This window comes from Chaetodon trifascialis, chromosome 12 (assembly GCF_039877785.1).
Source record: "Chaetodon trifascialis isolate fChaTrf1 chromosome 12, fChaTrf1.hap1, whole genome shotgun sequence".
Taxonomy (NCBI): domain Eukaryota; kingdom Metazoa; phylum Chordata; class Actinopteri; order Chaetodontiformes; family Chaetodontidae; genus Chaetodon; species Chaetodon trifascialis.
In genome coordinates, this window is record NC_092067.1 from 10,844,970 (window position 1) to 10,863,549 (window position 18,580).

General features: G+C 44.4%; 2 protein-coding genes across 2 annotated transcripts in view; one reads left to right on the forward strand and one right to left on the reverse strand.

Moving 5' to 3' along the window:
* The window catches only part of coa5 (cytochrome C oxidase assembly factor 5), a 220,527-nt gene that overhangs the window by 7,953 nt on the left and 193,994 nt on the right, over positions 1–18,580 (forward strand). The gene's annotated exons all lie outside the window — the stretch shown is intronic.
* inpp4aa (inositol polyphosphate-4-phosphatase type I Aa) lies at positions 601–18,213 on the reverse strand. The gene is made up of 24 exons (XM_070976625.1): positions 18,112–18,213; positions 12,530–12,795; positions 12,372–12,416; positions 11,317–11,435; positions 11,117–11,233; positions 10,930–11,009; positions 10,695–10,812; positions 10,458–10,548; positions 10,194–10,341; positions 9,441–9,571; positions 8,228–8,332; positions 8,014–8,122; positions 7,897–7,914; positions 7,592–7,778; positions 6,847–7,128; positions 6,618–6,765; positions 6,069–6,101; positions 5,722–5,894; positions 5,458–5,581; positions 3,884–4,151; positions 3,182–3,279; positions 2,984–3,096; positions 2,736–2,890; positions 601–2,629 (listed from the first exon to the last, which is right to left on the reverse strand). Exons 2-24 carry the CDS (start codon positions 12,627–12,629, stop codon positions 2,497–2,499), a joined length of 2,895 nt encoding a protein of 964 aa, XP_070832726.1. The 5' UTR covers positions 12,630–12,795; positions 18,112–18,213; the 3' UTR covers positions 601–2,496.

The following is an 18,580-nucleotide window of genomic DNA, read 5'->3' on the forward strand; positions in this document are numbered from 1 at the left end:
TTTAAATACTTTTTGACAAAGGACCCAGTCTATGAGACATTGTCTTAAAGGTCCTGCACACTCATGCTAAACCTACATGGGTGACTTTCACAGAATACTTTTGTCACAGCAGTAGATCACTGTCACACTGTCATGGCTGCCTGGGACACCTGAATAGAAGAGTCATCAGAAGAGTCACTTGCAATTTTTCCACAAAGACAAGTCAAAGTGTTTGCTGTGAAAAGAGCCTTTGAGACCACTTCTCAGGAGTGTGCAGGTGTGATTTCTCAGCCTCTCCTCATAGCTCTGAACCCTCTGTTATGGCGAGACAAATTACACTTTTATTATTCTGATTAGAGTCCAGTGACCTCTAATAAATTCCAGTGTGTCAGAGTGGTGCATATTCTCAAACATATTTGCAGTTATCCAAATTTCCACAAAACCATACACACATTGATACAAAGCTTTTGGGGGGAACTGAAGATTTGGGATACAGGGGTAGTTTTCAGGCAATCAAGCCTCAGTTTGAGAGAGATGCTTTTGAAGACGCTTCTCTTTTAATCAATTTATAAGAGACTTAGGAGGATGGGCGAGTCGCTGCAGAATTTGCAAAGCATAATGTCTAATTTAATTTACTGACAAATTCATTTGGCATTGACAAGCCTTTATTCATTATCACTTCATATCTCTGTGGGGGTGCAGGCGTCTCCAAAACTCCCCTGTCCAACCTGTGTGCATATACAGCTGATCAGAACAAGGGCATAACTTACTCAATAACAATGGATAAAACTATAACAGCATTTGGCAGCCATATCGACATAAATACCAGTAAGCAAAATAACGTTTTCAAAATAAAATCCACTGTCTCTCTAAGTTTTGTACAATAAGGTACACTGGAGCCCGGAGCTGGTAAACTGACGACAGAAGAGGTGTTGTTGATCGTCGGCAGAATAATGCAATATGCATTATTTCACTTCAGTCTCAAGTGCTCATTGGTACTCTCAATTGCAACAGTATGTAATTGCAATAGTATAAAGCAGTAGGATTTTTTTCTGTTCATGCAAGTTAAATTGTTTTTATGCGATTTTGTTCGGCACAATTCAACTGAGTGCTGTAAAACTGAGAACGCACACTTTTAATAAATAAATAAAAACCCAAGTTTGAAGGGCTATCGAGCCACTACAGCACTGCATATAACCTGCAGAACTGTCCTAAATATCTATAGATATGTTAGAATTATAGACTAATGTGATGCACCACTTCTGGAGCCCACGATCTGTGAACCAGCTCCCCATCAATGCTGGCAGCGCAGCATCAGGAGAACAACAGAAATCACATGAGACGAGACATTATTGTAATACAAATGTCAGAGAGCAGTGTCAGAAATGTACCTCTTCAAGATCTGTGCTTGTTTTCGAGATATGGTGTTTATGTAATCGAACAAGAAAGATGAGAAGGAGAGACAGTGGGAGGGAAACAGGCTAAAAGCACTGACAAAATAAGTTTTTAGGTCCAGAGAAATAACTGATCGTCTAATCAAAGCTACACAAGGGAACTTTTTCATGTAAGGAGCTCCAAATGGCAGCAAGAGAATTTTCTTAGAAACATATTTTTAAGAACCAGCTCACTTGTGTGCTGTTATAATTAGCTTCAGTTTGTCAGGAAGACAGACGCCACAAGACAATTTGCTTATTGTAGCCCTAAAGGATAAGGCTGCCATTATTCTTTGTTTTTCTTATTGTCAATAAATTCCATGAAAAGACCACAACCTCGTCCAGCATAATGGAGGAACATGTCAGCAAGTGCAGCAGTGTGGCTCACTGAGGTGTTTTTATCTATATATTTTGGACAACAATGGAGTGTTGACACATGAGCCATCTCAGGCTTTGCCCACACGGACAACATTTATTGGTAGGATCAATTTTTTGTTGGTCTTTGCATGGGATTTGTTTACAATAACAATAATTAAAAAAAACATTGACAGCCTTATCCTTCCTTGTGTTGCATAAATTGACAGCTTGCATTTCATTGTTCAACCCTGTGTTTTAGGATGGCAAATAAATGAACCTTAAACTAATAAACTGATAAAATCAAATAAAAGCAGCAACATTACAAATATGGGTCCCACATCATCTTTCAAAGGCTGAGACATTTCCACATCCTACTTCTAGGGACACGAGTTCAAATGTTGTATGCTTCCTGGTGCTACAGGTGGGACAGCAGCCATCAGCGTGGTCTGCACACTGGCTAAAATGTGAGACAGAGAGCCGTATCTTTACTGTTTATGGCTGTGAAGTGGCCGTGAAAAGTGTGTGATTCTAATACTACTGGAGGAGAGGGGAAACAGCTATAAAACAAACTAGAGTAGCACTGGCACTTGGACATTAATCATTTTAACAGTGACTAAGCACAAAACAAAGGGCTGTTGTTCCAGTTTGTGTTGGTGTTTTTGTTTGTGTGGTGTCATCATCAGAATCCGCTTCAGTCTTATGGTTTCCTCCGGTTAGAGGAGTCCGCTTAGGTCTCGACCTTCCCGTATGTCCCCTCTGGAGGGCGATACTGTTTAGGGAAGGCCTTGAGCTGGAGAGAGTTAAAGGCGTATTTACGACATCCCACATTCTTCATAGTGTTCTCCCTCCTGCAGCCCTCACTGTGGACAAACAGAGGCTAGGCATTATTTCTATTAGCAAATGTGTGACTTTTCTAATGAGCAATAACATCTGAGGGATTTGTGACTTTCATCATCATCAGCTGACCTGCGCATACAGTCCAAGGCCTGGTAGAAGACCTGTGGGGCGAGGGCGTGCTCCTGCTGCAGGATCTGACACTGCTCCAGGGTCAGAGACATGGCTGTGCGGTCCTTGGCGCTCTTACAGCTGGTGAAACGCACCCCATTCAGGCGGCGACATGCCTGTGGGGTTTGGAGAAAGAGATTAGAGAGATAAGACAGAGCTTTTAAAATCTGGAGGGGCTCTGTAGAGCAGACAACAAGATGTAAGGCTACCTCGGCTGCTTGCCACAAAATCTCCACGTTCTTGCTTTTCTTGGCGTTCACGTTCTGGCTCAGCAGTTTAAGCAGCTCGGGCAGACTGGTGGTACTGCGGGAGCGAGGCAGGCCTGAGAACAGAGGAGGAGCGATGAGTTAAATATGACAAGAGCACATTTTTCCTTCTGTTAAAAGTGTTACTGTGTTGTAACTCACAGTCTTCTGGTAGGACTTCCCTAAACTGGTCATAGTATGAACTGAGGCGAGCCATGTTCTCCATGTTGATCACCTCTTGCAGTGATGTGTCTCCAAACCTGGACACACAGGTCAGATATTAAAGCTTGTCCCGTTAATATCCTGCTGCCTGTACTTCAGCTAAGTAATTTCAAAATATTTCATAGTTTTATAACCATAGCTGGAGCCGATCCCAGCAGACATGGGGCGAGAGAAGGAGTACATCCTGGATAGGTTGCCAGTTCAGGGCTTAAATATAGACAAATAACCATTCACGCTCACATTCACACCTTCAGGCAATTTAGTCGCTGAATAACCTGCAGGTCTTTGGACTGTGGGAGGAAGCTGGAGCTAACCTTACTGTGAGGCGACAGTGCACCACTGAGCTACACCATCACTGTAATATGACTTCCATTAATTAGACTTTTTACACTGTCAAAATGGGTGATAATCCCTTTAATGTTTTATGTGCATATTTGTATATAAATACATTTTCTTGATGATGAATCACATGTTTTTTTTTCTTATTTCAACCTTATGAAGTAGTTTGCCATTTTTTCTTTTTTTTTGGGGGGGGGGGGGCAAACCAAACTGACATTTTCCTCTACAGTGCCCTTTCTCCTTTCCATTGTTTTCTGTCCTGAAGCCCTCAACCTGTCCTGTCCTCTCATCTCAGCGACTCACTTCTCAGCCAGCGTCTGCTGCTCGTTGATCCCCACGTTGAAGAGGACGGGCTGCACGCGCAGGAGCATCCCGTTCTGGATCTCTCGTGGCAGCGTGTCGAACAGCACCCCAGGCATCGGAACCCGCACGTTGAAGCCGTTCCTGTTTCCTGTGATCACCGGCAGCATGTCCGGTGCGAAACCTGAAGTCGCTTGGGTGACTTTAAAGGTCACGTTTCTCAGGTCCATCACTCCGACACTCATATCCTCCAACATGGCCAGCTCCTCACCTTTAAGAAACGAGGAGTCGTCACAGAGGTCCACGGAGATAATAGTTCATACAGATAAGTCAGTGTTCAACCCAAAATATATCCTCCAGAAGTAACACAAAAAACACTGAGAGCATTACCTAAACCAAGGATGAACAGATTTCAGCGAAATGTGGTAAAGAGTTAGGCTGAGAGGCTGAGAAGGTTTTTAATGCGGATAGCACCAATTTATGGCCATTAAAAAGGCACTTTACAATTTGTGTGGTGGTTTGGAAAACTTGGGGTTTATCATGTGCTGTGGAGAAGTGTGGGGTTGTGTTTCCTGTGTTTCCTTTTTTGGCAGAGGCTGGCGTAGTTCCCCAGGTGGCTGCGAGCTGCCGAGACTCATCACAATCAGCACAGTACAAAGACTGTGGACTGCTGAAGCCTCGTCGTCAGATTGTTTCCGCTGCTTAGTGGTGTTGCTGGCCTTTCACCAGTGTTACAAGTGTTAGTCATTATCAAGTGTTTGTTCTCCAGAGTCTTTTTCCTTTGTTTTTGGATCAGTGAGTTCACCAGCTCTGATCTCCAGCTCCAGTGTCTCTGCCACCACGCCGCCCAGCCTCTTGCCTCCACCTGCCTCAAGCCTCCAACCCTCAACCACCACCTCCACCACCTCGTGCCCTCTACACAAGTACTCTCACCACCTGAGCACAGTGTGCTCTAGCATATCTATGAACTGCTCTCCACCTCTGAACCTCGTGCCTCACCTGCTGTTCCCAGGACTTCCCTGAGTTTCCTCAGTAAATTCAATAAATTCCTTTTTTTTCCTCCTTACTTCCTGTCTGAGTGTCTGCTATTGGGTCCAATTCCTACTGAAACATAACATTTTTGGTTTAAAACTCCTTAAGTGAGGTGTAAACAATTTCTTTGCTGTTTGCTGCAATCTTTATGAACTGTGGTATATAAAATACTTCTACAAGCCTCAAATTGATTTTAATTTGTATTTATTTCTTTGACCTATTTGAAATGAACTGCCTTAACTTTTAAACACATAATGTAATGGAAATCAGATTTAGACAACACATGTTAATATAAACTTGAGCTATCCAGCTCATATCAATGGCCTACTTGTCTAGAGGGTGTACCAACATGATGCACTTAAACTGTCACATGACCACTAAGGTCATGACTTAAAAATTTCCACAAAAAAAATCGATAGCAGGATTTTACGGCCTTGGATGAGGTGTGCACTCGTTTTGGGCTTTCTATTTTTCGTGTGATAATACATTTCTAAAAAGGTGTACATGCACACAAGCACTCACACACACCCTCACACACAGGTTACCATAGGTGCTGAGCAGGCTCTCGTACTGCACCAGTAAGCCAATGGTGTGCAGCTGCCTGAGGAAACCCGAATCACAGAGACTGTTCCTCAGCTTGATAACGAAGCCGCAGATCAGCGCCGTCAACTGGAAGCAGCACAAGAAGCACACAATGGTCGTGTTTTTAGTGCATATTACTCACATCATGTAATGACAGGTGGTTCTCCAAAGCTGCATTATGTATGAAAGACAGAACAGCTAGAAAAAGGAGGTGGAAGCTGACGGACCGTCTGGCAGAACACGACGTCGCGGCGGTACTGCAGGGTGAGGCTCATGGCGATGGTGGGGGCGCTGTCCTGCATCAGCAGAAACACCATGGCCTTCTTGGCTTTGTCGCTCATCAGAGAAACACAATCCGTCAGCGTGGTAAGGAGAGGATACAGAGCATCACTCCACTCACCTGCAGACACGCAGGTTATAGGGTAGTAGCATAAGATAGTAGTTAAAGATTTCACACAACAACCAAACTGCAGAAATACATGTATTTTTTTATTGTAGTGGCTATTGTGGGTAGTGGGTTTAATCCTCCTTCTAGCACATAAGGAATTATTGGTCAAAGAAATATTGCTCTCACCTGGAGACGTCTTTTCTATGTCTGGGCTGCTATCTGCGAGGGAGAGATCATAAAAAATGTTTAGATAAGGACAAAATCCCACTTCTAACTGATTTTAAACACCAAACAAGACCGGAGCAGTTAACATGAGAATACGAGAATGAACCTACAGATGTGATCAACAGGACGGGAAAGGCATGCAGGGGTCATGGTAGTGAGACAATGATGATGATGATGATGGTGGATGATTTAGTGGTGGCTGCAAGGATGGTGATGAGAAGAGAAGATGATGAGATGGTTGCAGTTAAGATGATGATGATGATGATGATGATGATGATGATGGTAAATCCATGTCTTCATGCTCAGGATGTATCCAGAGAGCTTCTTGGTTACTATGGATACCTCGTGAGAGTGATATATTTACATTAACCCTCTGATCTTTGTACTAAGGCGTGAGATCAATTAGTGCACTGGTGCATGATCGTGCCTCATTCACACACCGGCCAGGAAAAGACTGTGTGTGTGTGTGTGTGTGTGTGTGTGTGTGTGTGTGTGCGTGTGTGTGTTTACCTTTCTTAGTGTTACCCGGCTCATCACTGGCGAGCAAGAAGACATCCTCAGAGCTACTGTCGCTCTGGAGTTTGTCTCTCTGCAGCAGCCTGTCCACCCTCTGGATCACACACTCCAGGCTCTTATCAACATTTAGCCACACCTTCTCCTGCACACGAACACAAAGGACAAATTAACATAAAAACACATGAACACAGACATTAAAGAGGCAGATGGACTCCTCTCTTACCCACTCCTCCTCGTGCAAATCTGCCTGAAAGGAGGCACGCTTGTTTTTACTCCCCTCGCTGCCCTCCGGCGGAGCCGTGTGACGAGAAGGGGAGGTGGCAGCACGGGACGGGGAGGTTGGGTGGCGGGAGGGGGAGCGTGATGGGGAACGAGAGGAGGGCGAAAGGGAGGAGGAGGACGGGGATGGGGTGCCTTGCTGAGTGAACTCCGGGCGGGCGGCCGCCAGGGCGAGGATGGCCGAGGACAGCAGCTTTGAGTCACACACGGTCACCAGCTGACGAGTCTGCAGGAGGAGAGGGAGGGAGGAGGAGGCCGGTGAGAGTGGGAAAAGCATGGTTATTATGTGGCCATTAAATTCACAAAGGCCTGAGGCAAAAAATGTTCTTTAATGTTCCGGACATTAAAAATAAGGGAGAGTTGTGAACAGATTTTTAACTTCTGTTAGCTGTGGCTGCTTTTTGGACCCTTCCCCTCATTGTGTTACTCAGGCAAAATGTTTTCTTGTTAAGCATAAAACAACTGACCATGTTATCTTGTCTATGTTAATTGAATATAAAGATGTTTTAAGCTTGAAAGAAGTGAGCATTTCTATCCAGGTAATAATAATTAGAGATTAAAAGGTTGAGAGGTGGAGGAACCAGTGAAAGCCAGAAGGAGAGGGAGATGAAAGAGTGAGATTAAACAGAGAAGAAGCTATTACACAGCGCTTGACTGATAAACTCCACTTCCTCTGAGTGCTCGCTCACCTTCTCTGTTAGGATGGCCAGGGTCCTCTCCAGAGCGTTCGCAGAGCGGTCCTTGGCGGCTCGAGACAGACGTTCGGTGTAGTAACACACTTGTGTCTTCAGAGTGTTAATTTGGCCAATCAGCTCCTTCGCTTTCACCACATCCTGAGGCTGGTACGCCATTCCTTTAAGACCAGAGCCAGCGGAGCTTTAGGTGTGTGTAAAAGACACAAAAGAGAGGATAAATTGTAGAACAAATACAGCAAACACAGAAATGAAAAAAAAAAAACCACAAAAAAATTGTAATAAACTACATGTAATCTCACCTTTCCTCCACATAGGCACTGAATGAGTAAAAAAGAACAAAAAAGGATGAATTACTCACTCATAAAATCAAACAGCACCATGAGAGAACCCTGTGTTATCTGCTTTGCTCTACTCACTGTTTCCTGGCTTCTTCAAGCTTGTGCAGCAGTTTTCGGAGGCCGCAGCCTTTAAAGCCTTGATGATGAGCAGCAGGAGCACCAATAGTCACAACATCGTATGTCCGGTCTGATTGGAGGACAGCAATAAAGAGGATGAAGATACTGAATGAACACTATTAAAACCTTGGACACACATAAGCATGCAGTACATGCAAACATGCAGAGTACTGACCATAGCCAGACTCTCCCTGTACTCTCATCCTCTGGATGTGCAGGTTAGTGGGAATAAACTCCAGCTTCCTCTCTGCTTTCAACGTACTCGACTTAAACGAAGGACCTGGGAGGAAGCAGAGAGGAGGAACAAGGTTATCTTAATATAACAGAGTATAGATAAGACCTGATGGGATATTTTACATGGAAATATAAGGATATAAGATGTTGCATTGGTTATTGTATGCAGTTTTGTAACTTGTTTTTTACAGCAGAGGACGTTCATGAAACTAAAAAAACATCTTCTTTTAGCCCCTTCCTGTCTGATAAATGCCCACGTAGCCAAGTCAAATTTTCTTATTATGTTTTGTTTATTTATTTTTCCTAAAATCTTTCTTTTGTGTGGTGAACTTCCCCAAGATGATTTTTTCCTCCTGTAAAAAAAGAAAAAGAAAGGTTCCTACAGTGATTTTCAATTGTATGCCCTTTGTTCCCCTGGGGTGTTGTTTTGGCGTTGCACCACCTAGCGTCATAGAGCTGTGTGCGCTCGGAGCTGGTGAGTCACTTTATGAGGCGCTCTCGCCATTGTCTTGTTTACTATATTTTTTTTTCGTTCAAAACCACAATATGTTGATATATGCTGTAACGTAACATGCTAATGAAGCTTTTGGTCAAGCCTCCATTAATCAACAACTTGTAAATTGAATCTCAAACTGAGTGATTCATGCAGAGTTAGTTAACTTAGCCTTATACTAGCTGAACCGATTTTTTCCTCTGTTCCTCTCTTTTTCATGCTAATGTCATGAGGTTGTGCTCTGCATGCTATGGCTGTGTAATAACTGTATTATTTCATATGCAATTTGATGTTTTATTGTGGTTATGTGAATTTTAATTTTTTGTAGAGTGGTAGAGAGTTGCAGTATGGCTCGGTGTGTGTGACGCCTGTTTTTTTCTTTATTCTGAAGATTAAACTCCCATAGATGCTCAACGCCAATGTGCCTCTCACTTCCTAACTACATAACACAATGCAGAAAAACAGCTGCTAACACCCACATACTTTAAACTCCCAATGTCTGTAAAGCTGTCTGTCTGTTATAAATTGGTAGAATACCCTGGAGATGGGATTTTCTTAGACTTGACAGAGCTCGCCCCAACCCACAGAACTGTCTTCACAGGCTGCGCAATACTCCCTGTGACTAACACGTAAAATAGAACAAATAGTTTGTAGTCCTAACCTTTGTATTCATGCAGGTCACTTATGGTCTCCTGGTAGGTGAGGATGATGGTCTGATACTGAGTGATGATCTGCCTCCGGAGGTTCTCCCAACATGGGGACAGCTCGCCCAGCTCTTCCAGCTCACACACTCTGCACATCACACAAATGCATCTACGATGAAGACACCCGGCTGATGACCTCGCAGCTTCACAGCGGTTAGCGCAGCTCCAAATCGCCCACATTGAAAGCAACCATGAGTAAGGATGGCAGCAGTCTTAATGATAAAGTGTCTCTGACTATACGATGATGACACAATAATAGAGCACATAAACAATATACAGTTTATGATAAGTCACACAAATGTTATTCAAAGGAGATGTGAACGTGCTGTTTTAGTGCATGCATGCGCTGATACAAAACAGTTGCAAATGAGGTCGCAAAACACATCTGAGGGGTTGCAAGATTAATAAGATAAACACTGAAACTATTCAAATGAGAAGGGGACATCTCTCTTTGGTTAAACTGCCCACATCTCACTTGCATCCTGTGATGAAATGCAGAGCTGTAGTCAAAAGTCCAAACGAGGGGGATGAGACCATTTCCAAAAATATAATTACATTGGAAAAAACTATTTTAGCAAAATGTTCCAAACTAACTGTGAAAACATCACATCCTTCCCACACATTCAGATACTTAAGCTACGAGTCAAAAATGAGTTTAAAGAGTGACAAGTCGAAAAAAACCTCTGATTAAGACCATTTTCAGACGTTACCTGACGGCATCTTCCTCCAGCAGCAGTTTGACAAACTGTCGAGGAACATGCAGCGAGAGCCCACTCTCCGCCATCTGCTCCAGGATCCGGAGGTGGTTGCCGTCTGTGGTGGGGAACCGGTATGTTCGCGACATGACGCCCCCAAACGCTGAAGCAGACCAAAACACAGTATCACAGCCGTGAATCCATCCAGATGTTCACCTGTTACGAGCTCTCACACAGTCAGAGAGGAGTATGATCTTACGTTCATGTGGACGCACTCACCGGCCTTTAGCAGTGGGTCTTTACATAGAGATGAAGACTTGGATCTGATGCCCATGGATTCGGTCAGGCTTTCATCAACAGGGAGAACCATCTGACACAAACACACACAAAGAATCACAACATGTCTGCTGCCTGTGGCGGACGTCATCATTCACTGATCTGTGGTTAAAACAATACAACTAGAAAGAGGCTGAGGGCAGACTTAAGCATCTCAGTCCTGACTTCCTGACCGCTCACCCTTCCGTTAACAGTGTCCCCTCTCTGTAATCTTGCAACGGGAGCTCTCTGCTCGCGCTTCTCCTCTATCTGCCAGGCGATGACGGTGATGTTCCCCACGCGCTCGTTCTCCGACGACCTGACCCACAGTGACATCAAGAAAATGAAGCACCCCTGAACCCGAATCTGACCTGCACCAGCTTACATTTTGTCACCGTCAGAGGAAAAGACACAGTGTGCTGCTCCTGCCTGTTACCTGAGAGTCAGGTGCAATCTGTGGTGTTTGTCCTGCAGCAGCTCCTTCACAGAAAACATGGACGAGCCGAGCATGTACATCTGCCACATGCGAGCACAGACGCACACATGATTAGAGGATTTCACCCAGATGTGTAGACATATCAGGACATTTTAGACAGTGGAGCGACTCTTGTGTTGACGCTTACCGTGCCCTGTGCGCGGTCCTTTACATCATAGACAGAAAGCTTCACCTGAGTCTGCTGAGTAATCAGAGAGTCCTGAAAGAACGCTACACTGCTCAGGAAGATAGGGTTACTGGTGCCCTGAAGACAGAGACATTAAGGTGAGGTCATTTTAAAAGTCTGCAACAGAATGCAGGAAGCAAGGATGAGCGAGCGTGGTGTACCTCTATGATTTCAGTCTGAGCGTGCTTGGTCCAGAAGGCCTGGGGCGGAGTGGTGCAGCTGACGGCGACGAAGCTGGTTGGCTTGCGGTCCAGAGAGGGAGTAACCAGCTCACTGCAGGCTGCAGCGGCATAGAGAAGAGATTACAAACTGCAGGACTTAATGGTGGGATGGTCACTAATCCTTGACCATGGGAGGAATGTAATACAGTATTTTTGAGTTGTTAGTCCGTGATGAGCAGCAGTTGTTTCCACTAATGTTTTCTGGTTTAACAAAGGATAAAAATTTAACAAGTTGTTCCGGGCAAATGATGTAACCGTCTTTTGAGCCATTCCCTGACAAAACACATCATGCACCGTCCTTTAAAGCAGCATCAAATTGGTTAAATTGTGTTGGGCTGCCGTAAACACAGCACTGACATATCATCACTGTATAAAATTAACATGTTGAAAATGTCAGCAAACAGTTGCCTATTTACAGACATGCAGCATCATTATGGTTCATTTGAAGCTGTGTTTCTGGCCATCTGGCAGATGTAAGTCCAATATTCACTCTCCTTTAACATCTCCTGAGGGAAAAATCTGGCTCTTTAGCTGCTAAATGCTCCACTGTGTTCACCAGCTAGTCGCTAGCTTTGTCTGTCTACCCCGCAGTGTCTGACCCACAACATATTTTTAAGAACCATTTTCAAAAAAAGCTTGCTTGCTGCTGTTATAATTAGCTTCAGTTTGTAGGAATGTAGGAAGACCGACGCCATTAGACATTTTGTAGCCTTAAAGGATAAGGCTGCCATTATTCTTTGTTTTTCTTATTATCAATCAATCCCATTAAAAGACTCCTTGATGTATCTAGTTTTGGACAGCAGTGGAGCTTCAATGGAGAGGAACAAGCTATATCAGTCATTGGATACACAGATGGTTTTGGTTATGAGATTCGTTAATGATCAACTTTCTTGCACTCATCAGGTCTATTGGTGTAAATGAAACAAGCCGTCAATAGAGGAGGCATCCATATTGAGTGTGCAGCATGCGCATCTCTGGCTTCCTCCTGAACTTACCCACGCTAAACTCCAGCACGGGCTCGTCTGGATCCTGACTGTTGCCTGTAGGATAGAGAGACAGAGGATGGGGGAGCTCTTTTTTTTAAACCCTCTCTATCATCATCATCATCATCAGTGAACTAAACAGGTTACCATGGTAGCTGTTACTTAGTTACCTGAGAGAGCCAGCCCCATCATCTCAGCTGAGAGATCAAACGTGTTGGCCCGGTACACGGACCATGGCCGATGGCGGGGGCTGCGCTCCTTCCCAGACATGGTGGGTTCACGTCGGGGCTGAGGAGGGGTTTTGGAATCAAAGGGCCGAGGAGCAGAACGATGTCGAGCTGACTCAGAATCAAAACACGTCACTTCTCTGAGATGTGTGTGCGCTGGTTTCCCTTGTGTGTTGATGCGAGCGGTCACACGTTTGTAGGTGATAAAACTGGAAGACAGACAGAAGAAAACCACAAAGTGATCACCTGCTTTCCCCACAGAAACAGCCGAGACAAACTGGATATCTGCAACTCTTGACTGTATCTGAGCATCGAAAAATTTGACAAAACTAGAAAAACTGCTGGTATGAATATTGCTAGTAGCTGCACTCATGTTCAGCACCACATTAGTCTTCAATCCACATCTTAAAGCAATGAATAACTGGTCCACGTTGGCTGTCTGTCTTTATGACGCTCCATTCTGAGAGAGCCTGTGTAGTTCTCTGTCAGTGCTTGAAATCTCTTGCTTGTAATGTGCTAATATAAGCAGTGGAGATAATTTCTGTGAGGAAAAGTGTGACTTTTCACACAGCTGCAGGATATGAAACACAGCGCTGCAGCAGACTTAATCTTCACCTTCTGTCTCAGGTTCCTCTTTCACAAAGATGAAAGTCAAACGTACATGCACAGACAGACAGACAGTGTTTAAATGTCTAAATCTAGTAGAGACACAGCCTTGTCATTCGAAGGCACAAAGAACCATCAGTTATTGAAAAAGTCTCTCTGATTATCTAAACTTATAATTCAGCATTCCATTGCCTTGTTCCTGTATTAGAAGGTTTTATTATGAGGTCGCTTGTGTTTAAACCACCAATCACCAAAAGTGAACCCAGGCACAACAAACAATGTGCAATATACAAAACACCAGCAAGTCATTAAAATGAAAAGGACTTGTTCTCTGAAGAGCCCAAATTTTCTCTGTCAATCTCATTCTAATCTAATCTAATCTCAGTCCAACAAACTGTAATATGATTTTTAAACAGCTGACAGCAGGATGCTGGCAGAGAATAATGAGACGGGGAGCAACAGACCAAGGCCACCAAGACGCCAATGACTTACATTTTTTTTTTTTTTATTTCTTGAGTATAATTGGAGATTTTAGCCATAAAGGATCACATAAATGTACCATAAACATGGTGGTTGAGGTTAAGAGTAATCCAGTCGTAAAACAATCTCTGTAGTCATGTCTCCCGTAAAATATTTCATTACATAGGTGGTTTGGTCTGAGGTTGTATTTCCAGCAGCACAGACTGCTACACCACTACTACAGGCATCAGTGTGTCTCTATGACCTTCTCACTCCTCTGAGACGACTCGTTGCTTCTTTGATCATGAAGGTGACACCACTCTACAGAGTATATAGACTACATTATAGTATAGAAGTGAGCATTTATAGTGCACGAGACACAAGGGCGGGACTGAGAGAAAAGGGCACAATTAGAAATCCATCTGCTCCTTCAGCACCATGGACAGCTCCAGGGATTTATCAATACACAGCACAGTTAGACTACTGATATTTCAGAGCCGCGGTCGGTGCCACAGAGTCTCACTTGCACAAATAAGGGCGTGGCATCCCTGCTTATATCGTCCTACTATTTAAAGGATATCATAAGGGTTGATCATCTGGGGGACATCATGATTATCAAAATTGAATTTTATTAGGCCGTTGTTTGTCTAGATAACCAGTGGTATGATACAAAAGCTCAGGGGGGCACCAGAGGGGCCGGAGCCTATCTCGGCTGTCGATGGGCGGGAGGCGGGGTACACCCTGGACCGATCGCCAGCCGATCGCAGGGCACAAACACACAACCATTCACACTCACACTCACACCTAGGGGCAATTTAGAGTCACCAATCAACCTAATGAGCATGTTTTGGGTCTGTGGGAGGAAGCCGGAGTGCCTGGAGAGAACCCACGCATGCACGGGAAGAACATGCAAACTTCACACAGAAAGGCCCGACCCGGGAATCGAACCTGCGACCTTCTTGCTGTGAGGCACGTGCACTACCTGCTGCGCCACCGTGCAGCCCTCACCAAAACTCATCCATTAACAAACAAAGTAAAAACTGAACTTAATCATAATCTGACCTGTAATCAGCAAAGTATACTGCTCTAATACAGACTGTTAGATGAGCAAAGTGTGTGAAAATGCTTCCATATCTAACATAAAGAATTAGCTTTTGATTGAAAATGATAATACAGTTAAGCTATCACTTTAACGACAAACACTTAGATAAATACCATCATCACAGCCGTTATCATTCCACCACACTCAGTAAGCTCTTGTGCTGCAACTCACAGCGAAACCGAGATGCTCATTTCTTGCTTCCAACACTCATTTTGTGAAGACGAGGTTGAAAAAGCACAGCGTAAAAGGCTGCTCGTGTTGTTACCTTGCTAACAACGCACCTGCCAAAATTACATTCAACAGCGAGAGGACAGGAAACTAAGGCCGTGCCAAGTATGGCACACACTTGCTATAAGAGGAAACACTGATGTAAGAGTGCGAGTCAGCAACAAGACAAGCAAGCTGTCACTGTATTGACTGAGATCCTGCAAAGAACAACTTAGCACAAATAGGATCCACAGAACAGTCAGCAGAGGACAGACACAGAGGGAGAAACAGGGAGCGGAAAAAATGGTGCGTAAAGAAAACGCCAAAGGTTAAGAGGAAAGGAAGCAGATGCAGCAAGTGCCTAACCAGAGCTGAGAGCTGCTTCAAATGGCCCTAAGAGCTAGACATTTACATTTCCTGTGACATGTCAAACGCACTTAACATTTCCTGCCTTTGCTCAGTGATCACAGCTGGAATGCTTTTCTCTCCCTTCTCTGCCCAAATACACACTGACCTGATAGACGGAGGCGATATCAGGTGCTGTGAGTGTTTGTCTGATATCACACTGACAAAACGAGAACTACTGTACTGTGCGCTCATGTGCAAGGAGGGCTATTTTTACATGTGAATCGGTTTTGATGTCACACGCGATGCACACACGACAACACCGTCTCCCAGTGACACACATGCACACATGGAACACCCAAAGTCATCTGCATAGTCACACACACACAATCCAGAGTGTGAGTGCGATGCTCTCTGCCAGTTTAATCTCTGTTTTGGCACCTTCATGTGAGACCAAAATAGATGACAATTACAGCGTGGCTGCTCTGCCTCATTAAGCTGTATGGGCTGTGATTGTCGGTGGGAGCTGTCTTTAAACATGCCGTAATCTCCACTGCCAGGGGCCCTGTGGGGAGCTCTCTAGGAAACCCACAGTGAATCTAATGCAAAGCCATAGGAGGCCACAGAACATCATCACTGCATCTGTCTGACAGCCATCTGTTACATGCTTGAAGGGAGACACAACGCGGGGAGTGGTGCTGAAAACTGCTCATAGCTCACACTGTTTGATGGCTTAAGTGATTTATCAAACAAAAATGATGAACATTCGTTGGTTAATCAGCTCATCTGTTAGATGGCAGACAGCAGTGAAAAATGCCACTCACAGTTCCCTAAAAACCCAAAGTTACGTCTTCGGAGTGGTTAAACAGTCCACAACTCCAGAATATTCAATTTGCAATGATATAAAAAGCTGAAGAGGAGCAAATTTTTACATTTGAGAAGCTGAAAAAAGAGAACAGTTGTCATTCTTGCTTGAAAAATGACCAGAATAGTTACTGATTAATTATCTACTAACTAACTGTTTCAGCTCTTGCTGACAGTTTACTGTCAGTTGCTGTTATACTTGGGAGATTAATGGAGACGTGGGCTTCCCTTCAGATTGGCCACGGTGTGGCTAGTTGCTATAGATTTCATCTAGCGTGCACACTGATGAAATGCCCCCTGAGCATATGGCTGAATACCAGCCAGCTGCACAGCTGCTCTGCGTGTGACCTCTGACCTGAATAAGGCAAAACAAGCCAGTGAGACAGATTTTGGTTTTCCAGCTTTAAGGGAAGAAGAAGAAAGATGTTACACATGCAGCAAGGAAGCAAGTAAAGTGGTGTCGAAGTAGAGAGAGGATTCAGGAGGTCCTCATGGTAGACAGTCCTCTGGGATCTGGAGACAAAACAGACCAAGTTAGTCAGGCTGGCGGCACACAGCTGGCCCCCTGCAGATGCTGTCAGCACTGCAGTGCCTCTCCCTCAAACGTCCTCTTCCTCAACTCGACTCACCTCCTCTCATCTCTTTAAATCTCTCCCAAATGCCTTGTGCACCACTTCCTTTGCTCCCTCATCAACGCTGTCTTTTTGCCTTCCCTGCGTCCCCCTGTAACCGCGACGCTCCTCTCAATTTCAATCTATTGATCCTGTTTCAGTCCAGAGCTGAGCGGTGCTGATCACCCGTCCCTCGAGTCCGATCTGCAATCGTCAACTTGATGCAGAAATGTCTGTCACAGCCGTCACTGTGGATGGCTGACTGCATCCACAGCGACTGATCCATAAAGTGCCTTCCGATCCGACTGATGAAAGAGGAGGAGAATATGCAGACCGGTTTGTTTGGAGGAGGACATTTATACACACACACACACACGCACATGCGGAGAGGAAGTAACGTCATGAATACAGAAGCTCTTGTTACCCAGACAGCAGTATACTGAGCAAGAGAAAGAAACCTTTGATGACGATGATGATGATGAACAATGATCTTGCTGATGATGCTACAGGATCACACACAGTTAGGTGGATCCTTAGGTATGCAGATGAGCAGGTAAAGAAATCTTCATGTAAAAATCTTCATCACAAACATGCACACAGATGCAAAAGACAGACATCACAAAGAGAGACAGTTAGAGGTGAACCACAGTAGAACTAAGTGTCATTTACTTCCCTCTCTGTTATGAAAACTGTGATTCAACAGATCAAATCTAATCCTTTATGCTCTGTTGCCAGCATCTGGCAGGCCTGCAATGGCGTGACACGTTGCTTCACAAGCAACACATCCGGTTTTAGATATAATATGCATAAAAAAATAAAGATGTAACATGACTCTCCATAATCCTTCATCAACACCCTGCCGGCCCTCTGTAGACCTGCGTGAAACAGGGAGTCATCCAGTCAGTTTACCAGCCTGGGTATGTGGAAACAACACAGGCCAGAGCTGCTACAATCTATTAATGGCACCTCTGGATGATAATGTAGTCATTATAGTCCGGACTGGATACATGTTTATTCACTGCCACTCGGACAATAACAAATATTGCGTCATGATATCTGCTGATGCTCGTTCAGTGAGGCTGCTGCATGGTGCGGCAGGGTGAGCCCTCCGACCAGCGCGGTTAAAAACAGGCCGTGTGTAAAAACAAAAGCAGATAAGTCGACATTTGAGACCCTGCTCTTTCTGTAAACGCGTCTTATTTTGATCCTGCTGAGAGATGCTGTTCATCGCGGCAGCATCTGTCACTGTGAGCAAACATCCTCGACAAACCGTGAGACGTGTCAGCCGAGAAGCACACATACACACAGACAGAAACATGAATATCTCATACCGTTTAGAGAAATGTGAAGGTTTCTTTTCATGTTGATGCGCATCCTGCTTGCACACTCGACGATGTCTGCAGTCGAGACTCGCCCTGACTCCCTCTGACACACCGAGACGTAATACCTTCACTGGAGGCAGCGCCCCCTCTCTCCACCGGGGGGCGCTGCCGGCCTGGTCTGCAGAGACCGACTGGACCACCAAAGACACCCCTATGCAGTTTCTGATGGGTAGGTGGAAAAAGCACGTTGAATAAAATGTCAGCATCTGTCAATTAAATACTATGGAAAAAGGATTCAAAGTAAGGAATTGTTGAAAATAATCCTAACTATTTTTGACTTCAGCAAAGATTTATTAAGGTTTTTATGTTCAGTATTTAGTTGTTTGTCGCACATATATATATTATGATATCAGAGAACGGTATTACAGTTTTCAGTAAAGTGGAGGGTCCAAAGAAATATTAATAATACTTGGGAGGG

Coding starts and splice junctions, on each gene's coding strand:
- inpp4aa (XM_070976625.1), bottom strand. CDS start 12,629: ATGTCTGGGAAGGAGCGCAGCCCCCGCCATCGGCCATGGTCCGTGTAC. Junction 10,813..10,929: donor AGATTGCACCTGACTCTCAG/GTAACAGGCAGG, acceptor ACTGTGGGTCAG/GTCGTCGGAGAACGAGCGCG. Junction 10,549..10,694: donor GGGACACTGTTAACGGAAGG/GTGAGCGGTCAG, acceptor TGTTTGTGTCAG/ATGGTTCTCCCTGTTGATGA.